Here is a 25,612-nt window from a genome sequence, read left to right as displayed (position 1 = left end):
CTGATTATCTCATATTCTGAAGTTAGAATCGTGAGTGAAAGGTTTCAGTCTATGGTATTCTCCAGTTTACAATATCTCTTCATGAACCTCTTTCAACTGTTCTCATGGTGTTAAAATATTAATCATCTTTGTTTGTTTAGAATAGGCAAATTCACTGTAGATATACAGTATGGAGAAGATAGAAAGTGGGGTTAATAGCTATTCACTTTTTACCCATATCATTGAAGGAAGAGAGTGGACCCTCCACACTGAGTCAGTAGCTTACTGGAATGTATATAGGGCCCACCGATAGGCCTGCCAGACCTCGGACAGCTATCAACTGAGAAGGTTTGAAAATCCTGTTGGACAAGGAGCAGTGCATTGGCACCAGGACGCAGTCCCCGTCTGACAAACAGCTTTCTTATGTAAATTTCCCCACTGTAATTACAAGTCCAATCCCACCATAATCGAACTGCTGTTCAACAGCCAGCATTGCTTTCCAGAGACTATTATCCACTGTTACTATAGGCACCATCTCTCCCTACTATACCTGCTATCCCACAGTCACACTCCCTTCCCAGAGACTATTATCCACTGTTACTATAGACACCATCTCTCCCTACTATACCTGCTATCCCACAGTCACACTCCCTTCCCAGAGACTATTATCCCACTGTTACTAAAGGTATCATCTCTCCCTACTATACCTGCTATCCCACATTCACACTCCCTTCCCAGAGACTATTATCCCACTGTTACTATAGGCACCATCTCTCCCTACTATACCTGCTATCCCACAGTCACACTCCCTTCCAGAGACTATTATCCACTGTTACTATAGGCACCATCTCGCCCTACTATACCTGCTATCCCACAGTCACACTCCCTTCCCAGAGACTATTATCCCATTGTTACTATAGACACCATCTCTCCCTACTATACCTGCTATCCCACAGTCACACTCCCTTCCCAGAGACTATTATCCACTGTTACTATAGACACCATCTCTCTCTACTATACCTGCTATCCCACAGTCACACTCTCTTCCCAGAGACTATTATCCCATTGTTACTATAGGCACCATCTCTCCCTACTATACCTGCTATCCCACAGTCACACTCCCTTCCCAGAGACTATTATCCACTGTTACTTTAGGCACCATCTCTCCCTACTATACCTGCTATCCCACAGTCACACTCCCTTCCCAGAGACTATTATCCACTGTTACTATAGACACCATCTCTCCCTACTATACCTGCTATCCCACAGTCACACTCCCTTCCCAGAGACTATTATCCACTGTTACTATAGGCACCATTTCTCCCTACTATACCTGCTATCCCACAGTCACACTCCCTTCCCAGAGACTATTATCCACTGTTACTATAGACACCATCTCTCCCTACTATACCTGCTATCCCCACAGTCATACTCCCTTCCCAGAGACTATTATCCACTGTTACTTTAGGCCACCATCTCTCCCTACTATACCTGCTATCCCACAGTCACACTCCCTTCCCAGAGACTATTATCCACTGTTACTATAGACACCATCTCTCCCTACTATACCTGCTATCCCACAGTCACACTCCCTTCCCAGAGACTATTATCCACTGTTACTATAGACACCATCTCTCCCTACTATACCTGCTATCCCACAGTCATACTCCCTTCCCAGAGACTATTATCCACTGTTACTATAGGCACCATCTCTCCCTACTATACCTGCTATCCCACAGTCACACTCCCTTCCCAGATACTATTATTCCACTGTTACTATAGGCACCATCTCTCCCTACTATACCTGCTATCCCACAGTCATACTCCCTTCCCAGAGACTATTATCCACTGTTACTATAGGCACCATCTCTCCCTACTATACCTGCTATCCCACAGTCACACTCCCTTCCCAGATACTATTATTCCACTGTTACTATAGGCACCATCTCTCCCTACTATACCTGCTATCCCACAGTCATACTCCCTTCCCAGAGACTATTATCCCACTGTTACTATAGGCACCATCTCTCCCTACTATACCTGCTATCCCACAGTCACACTCCCTTCCCAGATACTATTATTCCACTGTTACTCAAGGATCCTTCATCAAGTGAAATACAAAAATGCAAACACACCTTATAAAACCACATAATGTACAAAAACTGTGAATATTCATGGCTGCCCAAATAGAAATAGAAATATATCCACTTTTTAATTTAAATAGTGATAATCAACTTAACACACTGTAACATAAAATGTTGCACGTTAAAATATAGCAACAATTGTTGCAATACTAAAACAAACCGCATAAAGCAGCTGCAAGGATAAATGTAGGTACTACTAATATTAAAGTCTACCTACCATTGTAATCCAAAAACATTTAATTTAAAATTAGGGGTTTTACCTAATCAAATATGGATTATACCCAAATTCAGTTTAAAAATACTGTAAACCACAACATTTTTTTAAAAAAATTCAACGTGTTATATGAGAGAGTTAAAAGGAGCAATAAGAGGATTCAGTTTGTATCTAAATATGTTAAAGGGATACTGTCATGGGGAAAATTTTTTTTTTCAAAATGAATCAGTTAATAGTGCTGCTCCAGCAGAATTCTGCACTGAAATCCATTTCTCAAAAGAGCAAACAGGTTTTTTTATATTCAATTTTGAAATCTGACATGGGGCTAGACATTTTGTCAATTTCCCAGCTGCCCCTGGTCATGTGACTTGTGCCTGCACTTTAGGAGAGAAATGCTTTCTGGCAGGCTGCTGTTTTTCCTTCTTAATGTAACTGAACGTGTCTCAGTGAGACATGGGTTTTTACTATTGAGTGTTGTTCTTAGATCTACCAGGCAGCTGTTATCTTGTGTTAGGGAGCTGTTATCTGGTTACCTTCCCATTGTTCTTTTGTTTGGCTGCTGGGGGGGGGGAAGGGAGGGGGTGATATCACTCCAACTTGCAGTACAGCAGTAAAGAGTGATTGAAGTTTATCAGAGCACAAGTCACATGACTTGGGGCAGCTGGGAAATTGACAATATGTCTAGCCCCATGTCAGATTTCAAAATTGAATATAAAAAAATCTGTTTGCTCTTTTGAGAAATGGATTTCAGTGCAGAATTATGCTGGAGCAGCACTATTAACTGATTCATTTTGAAAAAAAAATTTTCCGATGACAGTATCCCTTTAAACACAGTATGGAAATAGAAAAGGTAATTAATAAATATTGGTCAATCCTGCAAGGTGATAATAAGTTTGGAAAGCTCTTTATGGAACCTATTCTTTTCAATTATAAAAAGGGAAAAAGTATCAGGGATGTTTTGTGTCCAGCAGTGCATCAAAAAGGAAACAAGCAAAGGTTTTTCGGGACTCCTAAAAAAGGCACATTCCCGTGCTTCAATTGTGTATGTTGTGCCTCCATTATAAAAGGTGATAGTATTGACCATCCAACACAAGGTACAACGATTAAATTACATGACTATGCTACCTGTGATTCCAAAGGTGTGTTTTTCTACTGACCCTAAACTACAGTATATATAATACGTTGAATTTTTTAAAAAAAATGTTTTGGTTTACAGTGTTTTTACACTGAATTTGGGTATAATCCCTATTTGATTAGGTAAAACCCCTAATTTTAAATGACAAGTTTTTGGATTACAATGGTAGGTAGACTTTAATATGAGTAGTACCTATATTTATCCTTGCAGCTGCTTTATGCGGTTTGTCTTAGTATTGCAACAATTGCTGCTATATGTCAAAAAATGTGCAACATTTTATGTTACAGTGTGTTAAGTTTTTGGACATTATGAAAGGTTACTTCTACTGTTTGAACGTTTAACCTTGGAGTACCTAACGAGTGGAAGAAGGAATCACTTGGCAGCACTAACGAATTAATTATAATAATTTACAGGGGTGGGGCTGTAAGGTGGGGTTGGTTTTATAAGGTGTGTTTGTATATTTGTATTTCACTTGATGAAGGATCCTTGTGATCCGAAACATGTTGTGATGGAATAAATAATTATTTGTGGCAGAGACTGCGTTTTATGTGCTCCATCCATTCCTCTGTTTGCTGAAACTGTCTATGGGACTTCTGGTGTGGGCTGACTGGAGAGTGAGCACGATACACAGGTGAAGGTGACTGAACGAATTTGCTGAATGCTATTCCACAGTCACACTCCCTTCCCAGAGACTATTATCCACTGTTACTATAGGCACCATCTCTCCCTACTATACCTGCTATCCCACAGTCACACTCCCTTCCCAGAGACTATTATCCCACTGTTACTATAGGCACCATCTCTCCCTACTATACCTGCTATCCCACAGTCACACTCCCTTCCCAGAGACTATTATCCACTGTTACTATAGACACCATCTCTCCCTACTATACCTGCTATACCACAGTTACACTCCCTTCCCAGAGACTATTATCCACTGTTACTATAGGCACCATCTCTCCCTACTATACCTGCTATCCCACAGTCACACTCCCTTCCCAGAGACTATTATCCACTGTTACTATAGACACCATCTCTCCCTACTATACCTGCTATCCCACAGTCACACTCCCTTCCAGAGACTATTATCCACTGTTACTATAGGCACCATCTCTCCCTACTATACCTGCTATCCCACAGTCACACTCCCTTCCAGAGACTATTATCCACTGTTACTATAGGCACCATCTCTCCCTTACTATACCTGCTATCCCACAGTCACACTCCCTTCCCAGAGACTATTATCCACTGTTACTATAGACACCATCTCTCCCTACTATACCTGCTATCCCACAGTCACACTCCCTTCCCAGAGACTATTATCCACTGTTACTATAGACACCATCTCTCCCTACTATACCTGTATCCCACAGTCACACTCCCTTCCCAGAGACTATTATTCCACTGTTACTATAGGCACCATCTCTCCCTACTATACCTGCTATCCCACAGTCACACTCCCTTCCCATAGACTATTATCCACTGTTACTATAGACACCATCTCTCCCTACTATACCTGCTATCCCACAGTCACACTCCCTTCCCAGAGACTATTATCCACTGTTACTATAGACACCATCTCTCCCTACTATACCTGCTATCCCACAGTCACATTCTCTTCCCAGAGACTATTATCCCACTGTTACTATAGGCTCCATCTCTCCCTACTATACCTGCTATCCCACAGTCACACTCCCCTCCCCAGAGACTATTATCCACTGTTACTATAGGCACCATCTCTCCCTACTATACCTGCTATCCCACAGTCACACTCTCTTCCTAGAGACTATTATCCCACTGTTACTATAGACACCATCTCTCCCTACTGTACCTGCTATCCCACAGTCACACTCCCTTCCCAGAGACTATTATCCCACTGTTACTATAGGCACCATCTCTCCCTACTATACCTGCTATCCCACAGTCACACTCCCTTCCCAGAGACTATTATCCACTTTTACTATAGGCACCATCTCTCCCTACTATACCTGCTATCCCACAGTCACACTCCCTTCCCAGAGACTATTATACACTGTTACTATAGGCACCATCTCTCCCTACTATACCTGCTATCCCACAGTCACACTCCCTTCCCAGAGACTATTATCCACTGTTACTATAGACACCATCTCTCCCTACTATACCTGCTATCCCATAGCCCCAGTCCTCCGTTCCACATGCTCCTTGGGGTTTTCTATTTAGTTTTTGCATCATTTCACAAGAACACAAGCCTTCAACCTATGTACATATTGTATGTAGTGCTACACAAACATACCAACAAAGACATATTCTCTTTCGATATGGTTAATTTGCAGAGAAATATTTTAATCTTGGCGTCGTCCAAGTTGACTTACTATGTGTGCTCTCATCCCATGTCTTTTGTATCTGCCCTATCCAGTTCCTCATATCCATTGCTGTTTTAGGGCACATTTTCAGTTATAAATGGTTGCTCCAAAACTAGAAAGCAAATTCCTGGGAGTAGGAAGTTGAGCCAAAACCTCTTCATGGCTGATGCGGTAGTAAGGCTCCAGGCATTTGTCTACACTAGTGATGGGTGATTTTGTCCAGTTTTGTCCTGTTTTGTCCCGCACAATTTGCATAACGGCGAAAAGTTTGCAAAACACGAATTTTGCCGCACGTGTCAATTCTGATGCTCGAGTGTATTTTGATGCCAATGTTTAAGTCAATGGGCATCCAAATAATGTTGACACACAACGGTTTTGCCATGAGCAACTTTTCAGACGTGCGTCCAAACATTTTTGAAAAATTCGCAAATTCATGCTTGGCGAATTTATTCACCCATCACTAGTCTACACCAAACAATATCTCTTGTCTTTTTTACCTGGGGGTTGGAGGATAAGCCTTTTTGTCTCCAACATACAGTACCTCATCTTGGATTAACATCTTAAGACAAGAATGTTTTATCTTATCCATAAAGCTGTGAGTGGGTGAATGAGTGAGTGAGTGAGTGAGTGAGTGTGAAAATGTCTTTCCTCTAATCCTAGATTGGTATCATTATTTTCAAACCCAATGTGTGGAGGAAGAGATGCAGTAGGTGGGAGTGACAGTAGTAATTTTCAAAGGAAGAATCAAGAGTTCCGAGTCATAAGGTGGCGTGTCTGACCTGCTGCTTATTTATTTGTCACCCTTGGTTGTCCCCACTTTACATTTCTGAGGCATTTCTGTAATATATGTTACTTCACACCTACATATACAGTACATAAAAAATAGAGTCCCATGTGAATGTCCGCCGGGCAACAGAGAAACACACTAGAACTCTACCATGAAAACCTCTAACACACAAATGCAGAAGTCAACAGTTACTATCTTTAGCACTTAAGGTACCTGAAAGCAACCAGTGTCTTGCCCTCAAATGTTCAGTTGCCTGCAAACATTCAATATTTTTTTGGGGGGTGGTGTGGTCACTATTTTTTATGGGGAAGTTTTTTTTGAGTCAACATTTTCATCCTATTTATGAAATATATTTAAAATCTCACCATTGGTTGTCTCATCAAAACATTTCAGCAGATTTGAGATGGTGAGAAAAAAGTGTCACCAATGGTCATATACTGTATATTGTAAAAAAAAAAAAAGTGTTGCCTGGAAAAAAACAGCGGAAAATCTGATCCATATGGTTTGGATTTAATAAATGCAAGGTCATGATTTTCCAACAGTTGTGGAAAAGCGGGACTAAAAATCACGACGACAGATAAAACTTGTCATTAAAAAGTCACAAGAATTTTTATAAGCTTGAAAAATATGGCAAAACTTGTTTTGGAAAAAGTAAATAGAAACAGTATTATTGGCTAAAGCATTAACATGCCCCATATGACCTTATTATTATTGTGCATGGAGTGGAGGGAATGGACTCCTTTGGACAAGGAGCCCTGTATTGGATACCTTGATCCAGGCCCCCTCAGCCACTATGGAATGGCCTGTTTTGTTCTTTGTTACTGAGAAGTATCTTGTGCACCATCAACCAAAGGCTACAGTGAACCCAATATCCTGGGAAAGGATTTACTTAACGAAGAGTAAAAAGATGGCTGAACAACTAAACATACTAAAATGAAAAAAATCCACAATATTAGTAAACTAAATGATTTTATACTTTGGGTATTACTGGTTCCTTAATCTTAATCGCTAGACGGATCTGAGTGTCAACTGGTGACATCTATAGCTTCAGAGAGAGTTCTCCATTGCGCCAAATTGCTTTATTGCTTTATTGCATACTTGTGAAATGTAATTTGCATATTTTTGAGGAAGGTATGTGGGCAGGACACAATCTAAATGTGTGCTTTTACAAGCTATATGGTTTTTTAACTATATCCCTACAATGCTTAAACACTCAATCATTTCTGGACTTACCAGTAATAATTGGGTGGAGTGAAGAATACTATGAAAAATTAAAACAAAACCCAATCACTCAAGGCACACCTGAGTCAAATGAGTTAATTTATTGTCTGATTTTGTACTTTAAATAGTTTACAACAATCACAAGTATCCTGCTTACATCTGGATTTATAATATTGCTGATAGCTGTGCCATAATCATAGATATATATTACAGAAATATAGAAACATTGGGTTAACAGTCACCCTGATATAGTTCCAGGGGTACACAGGGAACAAATAAGCACTCGCCCCAAATCTCCCCCTAACTGGCCTTCACTCTGGGCCCCCTTAGCTCATAACAAGGTTACAGATATATAGAAACATTGGGGTAACAGTCACCCTGCTATAGTTCCAGGGGGGTACCCAGGGCACAAATAAACACTCACCCCAAATCTCCCCCTAACTGGCCTTCAGACTGGGCTCCCTCAGCTCATAACAAAGTTACAGATATATAAAAACATTGGGGTAACAGTCACCCTGCTATAGTTCCAGGCGTACCCAGGGCACAAATAAGCACTCAATCCAAATCTCCCCCTAACTGGCCTTCAGGCTGGGCCCCCTTAGCTCATAACAAGGTTACAGATATATAGAAACATTGGGGTAATACACCTTGCTATAGTTCCAGGGGTACCCAGGGCACTCAGACCAATTTTTTCCCAAACTGGCCCCTTAGCGAATAACAAGGTTACAGGTTAAAGGGGTCAGGTGCGGGTTGGGTTTTTCTAATCCACACATCACTAATATGGGGGTAGGAAATACTCAAGAAATTGAGTAGGTTTGGAGTGTGACTTGGTTGAAGCCAACCAGAAAAACATCTGTGACATCCTTTATCCACGTCCACCACACACCATTTGCTTTGTTGAGAATGAAGAAAAGATGTCCGTACTGTCAGATTTGCTTGTTTGGAGAAGTCACCCATGGTCACCCATGCCTAGAGCCAAATCAGGCTGATCTGATCATTCCCTCTGGGGTCAATGATGGGATCATGCTCTGGGACCTAAAGAGGTCTGTAGAATTAAATCCATATCAACGCACTGATGCGTTCCTTGTCCAACAGGATTTTCAGACTTCGCTGCTAAATATCTTTTATTGAACACATTCTCTCAGCACTTCGTTATATTGGATATAGTTTTGCACCTGGAGCGGGGGTGCTCAACTGAGATTGAGAGCAGCAAACTACCATTCCCCAGTCGCATATTCTTTTCTCAGGATTTTCAGACTTGCTTGAATGATATCTGCCTGATGTTGGCTAGGCAGGCTGCCAGTCATCTGATTCACAGACCTCGAAGAGAATCAACTTTTGCTAGATTGTTTCACAATCAGAAAGGGATAAATACACACTGCTTTTATGTGCCATTACTAATAATGGTATAACCATTCAAAAAAACATAATAAAAGTATATTGACTAGTTTCTTAGACTTCTTTTCTCTTTCATTAAGCAAATAGTCATTTTTTTTGGTGGTGATCCTCTTTAAAGGGGTTGTTCACCTTTGATTAACTTTTAGTATGATTATATTTCCCTCCCGCCCCCCCGGGCCGGTGCTCCTATCAGGAGAAAACTGCACTGGTCCGGGGGTTCTTCCAGCGAGCACCACGGAGCAATTGGATTCCTCCTTCTTCATTCTTCTAATTTCCTGGGGCAGAAGATCCAGAAGATGCTATCTGCCTGGTTTATACCCACTGATCCCAGGCACAGGAGCTGCCAATTACCTTCCGTGAGATGGAGGGAACATTTCTTACCACCAAGTTGGCGATAAGCCCCAAATATCATGATTGTAAACATCATTAGCAAACATGTGTACCCTCTTGTAGCTAGAAAGGCATATGTAAGATAATTCCATACCCCAAACCTTGGTAGGACATTTCACATCTAACTACAGTGGATAAAATATTTTCTATGTTGATAGAGAAGCTATGAAAAGAAAATCTGTGAGTTGTGTTGCATTATGCGTAATAACTAATTTCAGTGGGAAAGGCCACTTATTTCTATATGTCTACTTGTTTCCTTGTTTACCTGTAGAATTGAATGGGGAGTGTCCAAAACTGCATAGGTACAAGGGTCATAGATGAACCTTCTTGCGTTTGTCTTAGTTTCTCATTCTGTATCATTTTTAAGTTCCTTTTATTTCTTTTATTATTTTGTCTTGCAGCCCTGGAGTGATCATCACTGATGTACACAGACGAGCTGGACTGAATGAAGAGCAAAATTCAGAGGTAATGCCCTACAGATCTCTGTTTTGTCTCTTCCCTTTAAAATATTGATGGCAGTGCTTGGTGGACAACAGCTGATGGTACGAGAGAGAGAAAGTAGAACCTCATCTGTGGCTGAGATGGAGCTGGTTGGAGTGAAGCAAACTTGGTTGGGGTTTTGAAGAAAAAAAAACCTTAGAAATGCCTGTCAATACAGAAGAAATAGGAGAATAAACAATAACCATGAACATTACCAAAGATATAACCACATGGCCATTCCTGAACCATAGGGAGGCACAATATGGGTACAGTGTGGAGCTGTTCTGCTTCAATCCACTGTCCTTAGTGATAGTTCCCTTAGATCTGGGCCAAAACCTTTACAGGACACAACTCACTGTTATGAGCAGATCTCCACAGACAGTTGAACTCAACCAGACTGACACGAGTATTCAGATTTGTTGAAGTTTATTCCAAAACCAAAGAAAATCTCCCATATATTGATCAAACCAGTAGGTCAGAGAATATTGTAATCACCAGGGTTGGAAGGCAGTTAGATATCACCAAAGATGGCTGCTAACTGTAAACTGGGAACTGTTGAATAGGGGAGAGGGGTTAAGGGTCACAGTAGCTTCCTGGACTACAGGAAGAAGTAAAGGACAAATAGAGAATAAGATGCAGCACACAACAAGAACAATAATATTGTAGTACTGAATTTTGGATATTCAACAATTAGCCCATACACGCATACGTTTAAGTTAAGGAACACTTTCAGTAAGGTATTAAGGTCAGTTATTGTGTAGAAGCTAAGGTATAGTTTGTTGTTGTTGTTGTGAAGCATTTGTGTACGTAATTGTTTGTAGTGTGTATTGTTTGTTGTAAACATGGAATTTGTTGAAAGATATGTAAATAAATATGCCTCAGGTGATTACCATTCATGTGCAGATGAGTCTTTGACACATCAGTTTAAAAGTCTACTGACACAGTGTCAAAGTTACAACAATAAAGTAAAATGTAATCATCTTGCAAAAATGGTAAAGAAAATTAAAATGGCTAATGAAATATTAGCATTATTAAAGATGAAAGTTATTGCTGAGAATAAGGCAGAACAGTGGAGAAATGAGAAGGCCCAGTTTAGAGAAGACTTGGAAAAGTTTGGTGAGTCACTTATTGTAGCAGCGAGCACTTCAGAAGAGCATATTTCAGAATTAGAAGAACTGAGGGAGAAGGTAGAACTGTTAGCTAAACAGAATGATTTGTTAGAAGAAAAGTTGAAGGATTGTGAGTAGAGGTGGAGGCTCAGAGAACAACAGGTGATATCTTTAGAAAGCAAGGCTGGATATGAACTAAATGTCACAGTAAGTGTCTGCCCTGTTACTGAGCAAGAGATAAAAGATGGAGAACAAAGTATGAGACCACAAACATGATCTAGTCCCTCTCTCTTTAGCCCCAAATCAGAATGTGCTAGACAACAAATCAATAATACACATGTGCCAACTGATAATAATATTCATTCAAACTCAGCAGCACTGAAAACACAAGAGGTTATAAGTTTGACCCAGATATTGGGAAAGTTTGACACTAATTTATCCCCTATTAGCCTTTCCAATAAATTGGAAGCTGTGGTCAAACAATATAACCTTGGAAATTAAGATGCATGTGCCTTGCTTAGAGCACGGCTTCCATATCAGTTGGCTGCAGAACTTAGGCCTCTGGTTGGTAAGCACATTGGGACATTGTCCAATATCAATGAAAATTGGGGAGGTACCACTGAAAGGTTAAGAGAGTTGCAAAGGATTTTGGGTGGGCATGATACAAAAGGTACAAATGCATTGGTGAATGCAATGTATAGGAAAGGAGATTATCCAGTGTTATTTTGCACTGATTATCTCTCCCTATATAAAGTTGTATTCAGCTGCCCTGATATGTTGCCAGATGAGCCCAATTTCCTCTACTCAACGGCAAATAAATGTAATGTTGATTATAACACAAGAACTGCCCTTAGGTACGCCACCTCACACACCAACTTCATAAATACACTTAGGGATTGGTCTCAGGAGTCTTTTGAATTCCAGAGACATATTTCTGTTCCTTCTAAAAACCACCAAAGCAGGAGATTTCCACAGAAATGTTACAGTTGTGGTAAGTATGGTCATATTGCTCGATTTTGCAGAACTTCTGCCAATCAGCGTGATACTTACCCAATCCATTCAATACAGAGACAAGAGGGGGATGTACAGGAAAATCTAAATGATTATCTCCTTGACCATAGCCCTCCCCCGGAGCCTGAAACTGTTGTCTCCTCTGATAACATAAACACAGGTTCCAATAGTGCAGGGGATCAAAACGAGAGCCAAAATGAGCCCAAAAGGGAATTTCACCCACCTCCCTGTAAAACAGGAAAAGAAGGGACAACTGCCACACCTTTTATGCCTTGGGTGAACATTCCACTGTGGCTTTACAGCAGTTGGTCTCACATTGCTATGCAGATGCTAATGGGCAATTTCTAATGACAAGGAATGTGATGCAATTAAAACTAGAAATAGCCATGACCACTGTATAATGGATGTGTAATATGTACTAATGTTATGTATATTAATTATATGTATGTTTCTTTTTCAGAGTACTGGTGGAACAGTGATTGTCCATTTATCCCGTAAAATGAAGAAGATACTGTGATTTTAAAATTGATTTTTCTTTCAACAGGTTGTAGATTTGTTTTAAGGAGCACAGCACCTGATGACTTTGTGGGGCAAATTCACTAAGGCGCGAAGCGCCAAACGCTAGCGTTAATTCGCTAGCGTTTGGCATTTTCGCTACTGCGCAAATTCACTAACGAACGCTGGCGTAGTTTCGCTAGTGTTACTTCGCAACCTTACGCCAGGCGAATCTTCGCTAGCGACGAAACTACGCAAATTCACTAACTTGCGCAGTGTAGCGAACGCTACCTTTTCCGCTAGACTTCCTTCGCCACCTCAGACCTGGCGAAGCGCAATAGAGTAGATAGGGATTGTTTCAAAAAAAGTCAAAAATTTTTCTAAGTCCCAAAAAACGCTGGCGTGTTTTCTACATGATGGCTGATAGGCTGAAAAAGATCGAAAATTTTTTGGGGCTCCCCTCCTTCCCCCTACATTTCCTGACTCATGGCAACTTACCTAGACAGTGGGCACATGTGTAGGGCAAAATAAATTTTTTATTTGCAGATTTGAAGGTTTTCTAGGCATTTGTAGTGCAGATACCTGTTCCTCCATTGAAATTTGAATTTTGCGCCGTATGCAAATTAGCCTTCACTAGCGCAACTTCGCTTAATATAGAGAAACAACGCTAGCGCAACTCCGCAACCTTACGCTACCCCTGTGCGCAACTTCGGATTTTAGTGAATTTGCGAAGCGCTGGCGAAACTACGCCTGGCGAAGTGCGGCGAAGTGCGGCGAAGTTGCGCCTGGCGCAACTTCGCATCTAAGTGAATTTGCCCCTGTGTATTACACTAAATAACCCTGATTAACTGGATAACTGTATTGTTTTTAAAACCGCATGGTACAATCAATGAGCTCAATGGTAAAATAATTGTTTGCAAACAATTTAAAAAAAATAACATTTAGGGGCCGATTCACAAAGGGTCGAATATCGAGGCCTAATTAACCCTCGATATTTGACTGGGAATTAAAATCCTTCGACTTCGTATATCGAAGTCGAAGGATTTTAGCGCAAATAGTGCGATCAAAGGATTATTCCTTCGATCGAACGATAAAATCCTTCGAACCGAACGATTCGAAGGATTTTAATCCAACAATCGAAGGAATATCCTTCGATCAAAAAAACTTAGGAAAGCCTATGGGGACCTTCCCCATAGGCTAACATTAAGTTCAGTAGCTTTTAGATGGCGAACTAGGGGGTCGAAGTTTTTTCTTAAAGAGACAGTACTTCGACTATCGAATGGTCGAACGATTTTTAGTTCGAATAGTTCGATTCGAAGTCGTAGTTGTAGTCGAAGGTCGTAGTAGCCCATTCGATGGTCGAAGTAGCCCAAAAAACACTTCGAAATTCGAAGTTTTTTTACTTCGAATCCTTCACTCGAAGTTAGTGAATCGGCCCCTTAAACTCAGTAACATCTCATGACAGTATTGGTGTCCTTCTTCTATTATTAACGTCATTTTCCACAGGTATTTGTTTTTGTTCATGTATTTGTGTTGTTAAATGTAAATGTGTTTAAAATGTTTTAAATGTTGTCTCTGTTTAATGTTTTGTGTTAGTTTCTATACAGTATTAGTATTTTTTTTTTTTTCTCTCTACTTGCATAATGTTTCCTAAGTTTTTCGGTACCAAATGGGGGTTGATCATAGTTTTTCTTTTCTAAAGCCCATCAAAAGATGCAGTAGATACATGAAAATGTTTTTACAATTTTTTTATTGCTATTTTTTTTTTTTCCAGCTTTCATTTTATATCATTTAATATTAGTTTTCAACAGAATGTATTGAACAGATAATAGTGCTAAGCATATGATCCTGCTCTTGCTCTTTTATTTCCAGGATCCATGAAACTACGTAAAAAAAAAATGTGGACCCTGGATCAACAAAGTTTGTTTATGTTTTGAAAGGCCAATGTGTTTAGAACTTTTGAATTATATTAAAACAGGTTTCAGAACAACATTACTCACATAGTTTAGATTAACTGGAATGTTTATGTATATATCAATATAAGTATGTTATTTATATTTATGTTTTTAGTTAATGATGTGGTTCGTTGTTTTTTAGAAGTGAATTTACATATAAAGTTAGAATGCATCGTGCGGATAAAAATAACATTAATTTAAGAATATGCAGACTAGCGAACAAATGTCTGTATTATATAAAGTTTAATTTGATGTTATGCTACATGAAATGTATGTGTATATGTAATTTGCAATGTTCCCAGCCAATTGGCATAATACACCGAGAGAGCCACAGGTCCTAAGAGGATTTGCCACAACTTGCGAAGAGGATTTGCCTCGACAGTAATTGTGTTTGTTTTTCAAAGAATATCCAAAAGTATGTTTGTCATTCCAAAAAAAAAAAAAAAAGTGGGGAATGTAGTACTGAATTTTGGATATTCAACAACAAGCCCATACACGCAATGGGTTAACAGATATCTGCCTTTCCATCAATGGCAATTGTGAAGGTGCAAACCTGGACAACAGCCACCCTGCCATAAAACAATCCTCGCAGCTACTGTAATGTCCATATCAAAGAGATGCAAATAACTGGACATACTGGTGTGGGTGCAGGGAGAGCAAGAGTTTCCAAGGGAATGACACTCTGCTGGATCAACAAAGGTATCCCTGGAGCATTGGATTATGGGATTTCTTTCACAGTGCATCCTAATTTGATTTCAGTCCCTTGTCTATCTAACAAGAGATGAACCATCTTCAAGAACAGCTAACATTGATCTGATTGGCTGGGACTGTCTTTTGGGTGTGGCTGTTTTGGGAAAAGGGTCTTCCTTATGTGTATATAAAGAGCAATATAAATACTTTGTTAGTTAGTCACTTTCCACACCCTTCCATTGCACCTTTCCCTAGCCCTTTTTACCTCCCTCCATCTTAGTTAGTTCCCTTTTTATGTTATACCTTTTAGTTCCTTTGTAAATAAATACCACTTATTTAAAGATCAGTCTGTCTCAAGTCATTAGCCTGGCACCCCAAAATAGAGCAGATCAAACAAATATAAAGACAAATTGTGTGTCCTTTTTGATCCTAGGACCTTATTGTTATAGTACATTTGCCATGCATAGCCTCTCCTGGTGCCATTTTTATTTTCTAATTTCTTCTTATCTTTAGTTCCTACAGCGCACTCAACACACACATGCCTTGGGACGTCCTGGCACCGTGGATGAGGTTGCCCAGACAATCGCCTTTCTGGCCTCTGATGCTGCTTCCTTCATTACAGGAGTCAGGGGCGTAACTACAGAGGAAGCAGACCCTGCAGCTGCAGGGGGGCCCAGGAGGTTTAGGGGCCCCATGAGGCCCTACTTAATGAGCATTTTCAATATATATTGGTAAAACAGGACAACCTCTGAATATTTTGGGGGCCCTAAAATAAATTTGCTGTGGGGCCCAGTAACATCTAGTTATGCCACTGACAGGAGTCACCATGCCTGTAGATGGAGGCCGCCATGCTATGTGCCCACGATGAGTACCAAGGGCAGATGGTATTAATACAAACAAACAACCAATAATTTGCTATGTCATTGTCTAACTCAAGGATATAGACATCAGCAAGCTTGGTATCACCATTAACAAATAATTCAACCCAATCCTAAAAATGTTGTTGAGGAATCAAAGGTGTCGAATTGTCCAATAGATGTTTGTTTGAAAAGTTTTGAACAATAAAGTCAATGATTGAACTTTAGTCCACTTGGGGGACTGTCATTGGAGTCTTCATGAAACATATCATTCATTATAGAGAACAAACATCTGTCCCTTCTATTGATACATACATTAGCATACACATATACGGTAATCAGCCTACAATATTCCAAATTCACTGAACAATCTGAACAATCTCACCTCATAAGCTGCTTTGAAGCTTTAAAAAAAAAAACTTCTATATGAGGCTTGTTACTATCCATACGACAGCCCTACTCAGAGATCAGAATCTATTGCTCACACTTTACACCTTTATGGTACAATCCTACATTGTCCCACCTGGAATATTCCAGATCCTAAAGTTTGGTTGCAGTGTTAGATAAAATTTATAGACAATGTGATTAATAAAGGACAAATACTACCCTTTACTGACCTCAAGGCTAACTTACCAAACTACTTTACCCCCAGTTGTTTGGAAGATTATGCACATTCCCCATGGTTATTGAAAACTCTTCAAAGTTCTACAGAATCCTCAAAACACACCCTAAACCAATAATACCAAAACTATATGTAAAGTGGGCAACAAATATCCCTTCTTTGACAGCAGATATGTGAGAGGAAGTTCTGGAGTTGATATATGACTCACAATAAGTGTACTGGACAAAATTGGGCAATTTCAATACCGTAGGACTTACCTGACCACTCATCACACAATGTCACTTCCACTATGCAAGAGCTATGCCCCAAATGTAGCCATTGCTATGGACATGTTTTGGTCTTGGCCCAAGTCACAAGTATTTTGGGGAACCATTGTGGAGGCATGTTAAACATATCCTCCATACCAATAACTGTGGAACTCTTGCCTATATTTCTCAACCAGGTGGAAATTGTGCCTAACCATGAATGCTAATGAACTCCAATTTTACGCCAATTGAACACCAATATTAGGAGAGTTTCACCATAAAAATGATAGAGAGGAAAAACATTGGTTCACTGCCCTGAGCCTGTAGTAGGCATAGAATATCCTGAAGAGAACAGACTGGTGTAATCAAAAGTAGTTTATTGTGATCTACAGCTCGACCATGCAAGTTTTTGCTTTACTTAGCACTTACTTATTGCATATGACTTCCACTTCCAGGATCTTCTACTCTGACCTGAAATGTGGACAAAACTGGTGAGCCAATGGTGTCTTTATAGAAGTTGCACAGTTTTCCCTAGGTCTAGTAGCCCATAGCAACAAACCAGTTGGGAGCATTTGATGGTCTACTTTTGGAAAGTAATCATCTGATTAGTTCATATGGGTAATAAAACTTTAGTTTTAGAACTCTAGTACTGGCATAGCAAACACACAGCTTTGTTTACATTGGACCCTCTCTCTCAGTTGTGCCCTCATATTGATGTGTGGAGAAAGGGGAGAAGTTGCTTAACTACACCTCTCAGATGCACAGACAAGATTTTGGATGCTAGAGGATCTTGAACAAATAACAACATATTTATTTAGCAAACAAACAAAGTGTCACGGTCGGCACCCAGAATCCAGAACCAATGCTAGGCTACCTAGTCTTGGCTCTTTCTTCTGCCTTTAACTGCCGCCTTTCACCTCGGGAAGAGCCCTCGGCTAATTGGATGCCGCCAGGTCTTATTAAGAGAGGAGCCAAGCTAAGGGTTCTGGCCGAGCAGGGGCACGACCGTTAGCAAAGACTTTTTGGGCAAAAGGTCATAGTTCAAGGAGCAGGCAGAAAGCGTCGTCAAAACCAGGCGGGTCGGTGCAGGCAGAAAACTAGCGGAGTCAAACTGGCAGGGCAGATGTCAGAATAGTTGGTTACCAGGCACAGGTCGGGATCACAGAAATCAGGAATAGTCAGGCAGGCAGGATCAAAATAGGAATCAGAACACAGGTTAATTCAGGATAGCAGCCAGGAACTCTCAAAAGATGAACCTAATAACGGGCAATGAACACAGTAAAAAAGTCCCTTCAAATACATTTGAATTTGGCGCCACTGCACGCTGATGTCATCACGTCAGCGCCAGTGCGTCTATAAATAAGGAAGATGCGCGACGCGCGTGCACTAAGAAGCCGGCACTGAAGAGGATGGAAGGCAGTTGGCCCACTAGACCACCAGGGTGAGTGTTTCTTACAGAAAGCAGTACTCATGTAGTAGCAATGCAACAATAGAGGTAAAGTGGTAACAGCAATATTCACTTAATGACATCTTCTTGGAGACAGATTTGGCAGGTTCCCACTTCACTTTTGTGATACCCTTTTCTGGACTTGGATCACCTCCAGAAGAACTTTAAGGAAATTCTCTAACCATATTTCCTAACCACTATAATTCCTACACTAAGAGGTACTATCAATAAGATACCTCTTAATTTATCACTCCTATTTTGTAGCTCAGAACTTCTCTTTCTAGCTCAGCCTTGCCTTACTCACCTACAGTGGTACTATAACAGGAGCTCACCTACCACTATCTACATACCTCATTCATGGGGTCCTTGTGCCCCAAATTGCACAAACCTTAGGACCTTTTGGGCACATCCTTACTTAGGTCTTGGTCCCAGGCTCTCTAGCACATATCTATCTTGTTCCACAGATGAAGGTCAACAAGGAAGATCCATGAACTCCCAGTCACTATATTAAATCATCCTGGGCCAATAGGAAGGACAACCCCACCCAGGTATCCAGGTTAGAGGCACAATAACTTCCTTTAGAAAATAACCCAATGGATCCCTAAAGTGTAATTCTAGATATACTGTATTTACTCATTGAAGGGGCAGTGACTTTCTCTTTCCTACAGTTTAAAATATAGGCGGCCATGTTTAACAGGTATTGAGTGAAGTAGCTTGGGGTTGCAAAGCGGCCACACACAACCTTTCAAACACCAGTTTGACCACTGTGCTCTATCCAGGTGTTTTGAAATGTACTGTATGGTACTACAAGGAGAATGATTTCACACACATGAATTAGAGACAGTAGCCATTGAAAAAACCACAGAAGATATAGTGCCCCTAAATTACAGTGGTCTAGCAGAATCAACAATAATTTGGGGGAACCAAGGTATACTTCATTATGATATGCTTCCTATGGGGATTGATTCTGCTTGATGGGCAGTAGACCTACTCTTGTAGGTATTTTAACCCTCACCTCAGCTAACTGGTTCATCACACTTGGTTCATCACACCTACCAGACATCCCACATTTTCCATAGCAGTCCCAAAAAGCAAAAGATAAGATGTTTGTAAGAAGAAACAAACATGGCCAGTGTAGAAGAGAGGCATAACTAGGTGTAGTGGAATATCATTGAGTGGATTGGAGGCAGGATGCTAACTCACAAGGTGTACGCCGGTTAATCTACGATACATATACACTTGATGAAGCTGGGTCAACCTTCCTTCTTCTGAAGTGGTGAAGCCTACAAAGACCCCTCAAGCCCAGTTTACAAATCAGAAGTCTTGGTTGGTCTTCATGGCGTTCATAAATGTATGGGGACTGACTGACCTTGCACACGAGGGAAGTCTCCCCCAATGGAAATGTGAGTTTCAGATTTTCTCCTATCTCTAAGTAAAGTTTTAATCAGAAATCTTAGTTGTTGCTTGGGATCATATAGATTTACTAACCCAATGCATTTCCTTGTGATAGAATTACATATCATGCATTGTTGTCTGTTTCTATGTTTTCCATCTGAATCCCAATTGTCTGTGTATCATAGTAATTACCCTGCTTTCTTAAATTCGGCACAAGCTTGGGATACTTAAGGCCATAGATTAAATTTCAGAGGCTGATTATCTCATATTCTGAAGTTAGAATCGTGAGTGAAAGGTTTCAGTCTATGGTGTTCTCCAGTTTACAATATCTCTTCATGAACCTCTTTCAACTGTTCTCATGGTGTTAAAATTTTAATCATCTTTGTTTGTTTAGAATAGGCAAATCCACTATATACAGTATGGAGAAGTCAGTAGCTTACTGGAATGTATATGGGGCCCACCGATAGGCCTGCCAGACCTCGGACAGCTATCAACTGAGAAGGTTTGAAAATCCTGTTGGACAAGGAGGAGTGCATTGGCACCAGGACGCAGTCCCCGTCTGACAGTTTTCTGATGTAAATTTTCCCCACTGTAATTACAAGTCCAATCCCACCATAATCGAATTGCTGTTCAACAGCCAGCCTTGCTTTCCAGAGACTATTATCCACTGTTACTATAGACACCATCTCTCCCTACTATACCTGCTATCCCACAGTCACACTCCCTTCCCAGAGACTATTATCCACTGTTACTATAGGCACCATTTCTCCCTACTATACCTGCTATCCCACAGTCACACTCCCTTCCCAGAGACTATTATCCCACTGTTACTATAGACACCATCTCTCTCTACTATACCTGCTATCCCACAGTCACACTCCCTTTCCAGAGACTATTATCCACTGTTACTATAGATACCATCTCTCCCTACTATACCTGTTATCCCACAGTCACACTCCCTTCCCAGAGACTATTATTCCACTGTTACTATAGACACCATCTCTCCCTACTATACCTGCTATCCCACAGTCACACTCCCTTCCCAGAGACTATTATCCCACTGTTACTATAGGCACCATCTCTCCCTACTATACCTGCTATCCACAGTCACACTCCCTTCCCAGAGACTATTATCCACTGTTTACTATAGGACACCATCTCTCCCTACTATACCTGCTATCCCACAGTCACACTCCCTTCCCAGAGACTATTATCCACTGTTACTATAGTCACCATCTCTCCCTACTATACCTGCTATCCCACAGTCACACTCCCTTCCCAGAGATTATTATCCCACTGTTACTATAGGTACCATCTCTCCTTACTATACCTGCTATCCCACAGTCCCACTCCCTTCCCAGAGACTATTATCCACTGTTACTATAGGCACCATTTCTCCCTACTATACCTGCTATCCCACAGTCACACTCCCTTCCCAGAGACTATTATCCCACTGTTACTATAGGCACCATCTCTCCCTACTATACCTGCTATCCCACAGTCCCACTCCCTTCCCAGAGACTATTATCCACTGTTACTATAGGCACCATTTCTCCCTACTATACCTGCTATCCCACAGTCACACTCCCTTCCCAGAGACTATTATCCCACTGTTACTATAGACACCATCTCTCTCTACTATACCTGCTATCCCACAGTCACACTCCCTTTCCAGAGACTATTATCCACTGTTACTATAGATACCATCTCTCCCTACTATACCTGTTATCCCACAGTCACACTCCCTTCCCAGAGACTATTATTCCACTGTTACTATAGACACCATCTCTCCCTACTATAACCTGCTATCCCACAGTCACACTCCCTTCCAAGAGACTATTATCCCAACTGTTACTATAGGCACCATCTCTCCCTACTATACCTGCTATCCCCACAGTCACACTCCCTTCCCAGAGACTATTATCCACTGTTACTATAGACACCATCTCTCCCTACTATACCTGCTATCCCACAGTCACACTCCCTTCCCAGCGACTATTATCCCACTGTAACTATAGACACCATCTCTCCCTACTATACCTGCTATCCCACAGTCACACTCCCTTCCCAGAGACTATTATCCACTGTTACTATAGACACCATCTCTCCCAACTATAACCTGCTATCCACAGTCTCACTCCCTTCCCAGAGACTATTATCCCACTGTTACTATAGGCACCGATCTCTCCCTACTATAGCCTGCTATCCCCACAGTCACACTCCCTTCCCAGAGACTATTATCCACTGTTACTATAGACACCATCTCTCCCTACTATACCTGCTTATCCCACAGTCACACTCCCTTCCCAGAGACTATTATCCACTGTTACTATAGGCACCATCTCTCCCTACTATATACCTGCTATCCCACAGTCACACTCCCTTCCCAGAGACTATTATCCCACTGTTACTATAGGCACCATCTCTCCCTACTTATAGCCTGCTATCCCACAGTCACACTCCCTTCCCAGAGACTATTATCCCCACTGTTACTATAGGCACCATCTCGTCCCTATAATACCTGCTATCCCACAGTCACACTCCCTTCCCAGAGACTATTATCCCACTTGTAACTATTAGGACACCCATCTCTCCTACTATACCTGCTATCCCACAGTCACACTCCTTCCCAGAGACTATTATCCACTGTTACTATAGACACCATCTCTCCTACTATACCTGCTATCCCACAGTCACACTCCCTTCCCAGAGACTATTATCCACTGTTACTATAGACACCATCTTCTCCCTACTATACCTGCTATCCCACAGTCACACTCCTTCCCAGAGACTATTATCCCCACTGTTACTATAGGCACCATCTCTCCCTACTATACCTGCTATCCCACAGTCACACTCCCTTCCCAGCGACTATTATCCCACTGTAACTATAGACACCATCTCTCCCAACTATACCTGCTATCCCACAGCCACACTCCCTTCCCAGAGACTATTATCCACTGTTACTATAGACACCATCTCTCCCTACTATACCTGCTATCCCACAGTCACACTCCCTTCCCAGAGACTATTATCCACTGTTACTATAGACACCATCTCTCCCTACTATACCTGCTATCCCACAGTCACACTCCCTTCCAGAGACTATTATCCACTGTTACTATAGACACCCATGTCTCCCTACTATACCTGCTATCCACAGTCACACTCCTGTCCCAGAGACTATTATCCACTGTTACTATAGGCACCATCTTCCCTACTATACCTGCTATCCCACAGTCACACTCCCTTCCCAGAGACTATTATCCACTGTTACTATAGGCACCATCTTTCCCTACTATACCTGCTATCCCACAGTCACACTCCCTTCCCAGAGACTATTATCCACTGTTACTATAGACACCATCTCTCCCTACTATACCGGCTATCCCACAGTCACACTCCCTTCCCAGAGACTATTATCCACTGTTACTATAGACACATCTCTCCCTACTATACCTGCTATCCCACAGTCACACTCCCTTCCCAGAGACTATTATCCCACTGTTACTATAGACACCATCTCTCCCTACTATACCTGCTATCCCACAGTCACTCTCCCTTCCCAGAGACTATTATCCACTGTTACTCTAGGCACCATATCTCCCTACTATACCTGCTATCCCACAGTCATACTCCCTTCCCAGAGACTATTATCCCACTGTTACTATAGACACCATCTCTCCCTACTATACCTGCTATCCCACAGTCACACTCCCTTCCCAGAGACTATTATCCCACTGTTACTATAGACACCATGTCTCCCTACTATACCTGCTATCCCACAGTCACACTCCCTTCCCAGAGACTATTATCCCACTGTTACTATAGGCACCATCTCTCCCTACTATACCTGCTATCCCACAGCCCCAGTCCTCTGTTCCACATGCTCCTTGGGGTTTTCTATTTAGTTTTTGCATCATTTCACAAGAACACAAGCCTTCAACCTATGTACATATTGTATGTAGTGCTACACAAACATACCAACAAAGACATTTGTCTTTCTTTATGGTTAATTTGCAGAGGAAAATTTTAATCTTGGCGTCGTCCAAGTTGACTTACTATGTGTGCTCTCATCCCTTGTCTTCTGTATCTGCCCTATCCAGTTCCTCATATCCATTGCTGTTTTAGGGCACATTTTCAGTTATAAATGTTTGCTCCAAAACTAGAAAGCAAATTCCTGGGAGTAGGAAGTTGAGCCAAAACCTCTTCATGGCTGATGCGGTAGTAAGGCTCCAGGCATTTGTCTACACTAGTGATGGGTGATTTTGTCCAGTTTTGTCCTGTTTTGTCCCGCACAATTTGCATAACGGCGAAAAGGTGGCAAAACACGAATTTTGCCGCACTTGTCAATTCTGATGCTCGAGTGTATTTTGATGCCAATGTTTAAGTCAATGGGCATCCAAATAATGTTGACACGCAACGGTTTTGCCATGAGCAACTTTTCAGACGTGCGTCCAAACATTTTTGAAAAGACAGAGATTCGCCGCAAATTCATGCTTGGCGAATTTATTCACCCATCACTAGTCTACACCAAACAATATCTCTTGTCTTTTTTACCTGGGGGTTGGAGGATAAGCCTTTCTGTCTCCAACATACAGTACCTCATCTTGGATTAACATCTTAAGACAAGAATGTTTTATCTTATCCATAAAGCTGTGAGTGGGTGAATGAGTGAGTGAGTGAGTGTGAAAATGTCTTTCCTCTAATCCTAGATTGGTATCATTATTTTCAAACCCAATGTGTGGAGGAAGAGATGCAGTAGGTGGGAGTGACAGTAGTAATTTTCAAAGGAAGAATCAAGAGTTCCGAGTCATAAGGTGGCGTGTCTGACCTGCTGCTTATTTATTTGTCACCCTTGGTTGTCCCCACGTTACATTTCTGAGGCATTTCTGTAATATATGTTACTTCACACCTACATATACAGTACATAAAAAATAGAGTCCCATGTGAATGTCCGCTGGGCAACAGAGAAACACACTAGAACTCTACCATGAAAACCTCTAACACACAAATGCAGAAGTCAACAGTTACTATCTTTAGCACTTAAGGTACCTGAAAGCAACCAGTGTCTTGCCCTCAAATGTTCCGTTGCCTGCAAACATTCAATATTTTTTTGGGGGGTGGTGTGGTCACTATTTTTTATGGGGAAGTTTTTTTTGAGTCAACATTTTCATCCTATTTATGAAATATATTTAAAATCTCACCATTGGTTGTCTCATCAAAACATTTCAGCAGATTTGAGATGGTGAGAAAAAAGTGTCACGAATGGTCATATACTGTATATTGTGAAAAAAAAGTGTTGCCTGGAAAAAAAAACAGGGGAAAATCTGATCCATATGGTTTGGATTTAATAAAATGCAAAGTCATGATTTTGCAACAGTTGTGGAAAAGCGGGACTAAAAATCACGACGACAGATAAAACTTGTCATAAAAAAAAAAAATTTTTACAAGCTTGAAAAATATGGCAAAACTTGTTTTTGGAAAAAGTAAATAGACACAGTATTATTGGCTGAAGCATTAACATGCCCCAAATGAGCTTATTATTATTGTGCATGGAGTGGAGGGAATGGACTCCTTTAGTAAAGGAGCCCTGTATTGGATACCTTGATCCAGGCCCCCTCAGCCACTATGGAATGGCCTGTTTTGTTCTTTGTTACTGAGAAGTATCTTGTGCACCATTTTATTATTAA

The 25,612-nt window shown here is 41.1% G+C and overlaps 1 protein-coding gene across 1 annotated transcript; it reads left to right on the top strand.

Moving 5' to 3' along the window:
* Positions 1 to 8,728: 8,728 nt before the first annotated feature.
* On the top strand, positions 8,729 to 11,479 carry LOC121398001 (posterior protein-like). The gene is made up of 3 exons (XM_041576325.1): positions 8,729 to 8,868; positions 10,015 to 10,078; positions 10,915 to 11,479. Exons 1-3 carry the CDS (start codon positions 8,729 to 8,731, stop codon positions 11,338 to 11,340), a joined length of 630 nt encoding a protein of 209 aa, XP_041432259.1. The 3' UTR covers positions 11,341 to 11,479.
* The last annotated feature ends 14,133 nt before the right edge of the window (positions 11,480 to 25,612 follow it).

The sequence above is a fragment of the Xenopus laevis genome, chromosome 9_10L (assembly GCF_017654675.1).
Source record: "Xenopus laevis strain J_2021 chromosome 9_10L, Xenopus_laevis_v10.1, whole genome shotgun sequence".
Lineage (NCBI taxonomy): Eukaryota > Metazoa > Chordata > Amphibia > Anura > Pipidae > Xenopus > Xenopus laevis.
This window is presented reverse-complemented; position numbering and strand designations above follow the sequence as displayed.

Excerpts from the sequence above, each read along its gene's own strand:
- LOC121398001 (XM_041576325.1), top strand. The coding sequence starts at position 8,729 with ATGAAGAAAAGATGTCCGTACTGTCAGATTTGCTTGTTTGGAGAAGTC. Across the intron at positions 8,869-10,014 it reads ATGCTCTGGGACCTAAAGAG|CCCTGGAGTGATCATCACTG; the intron begins GTCTGTAGAATT and ends TTTGTCTTGCAG. Across the intron at positions 10,079-10,914 it reads ATGAAGAGCAAAATTCAGAG|TGTGTATTGTTTGTTGTAAA; the intron begins GTAATGCCCTAC and ends AATTGTTTGTAG.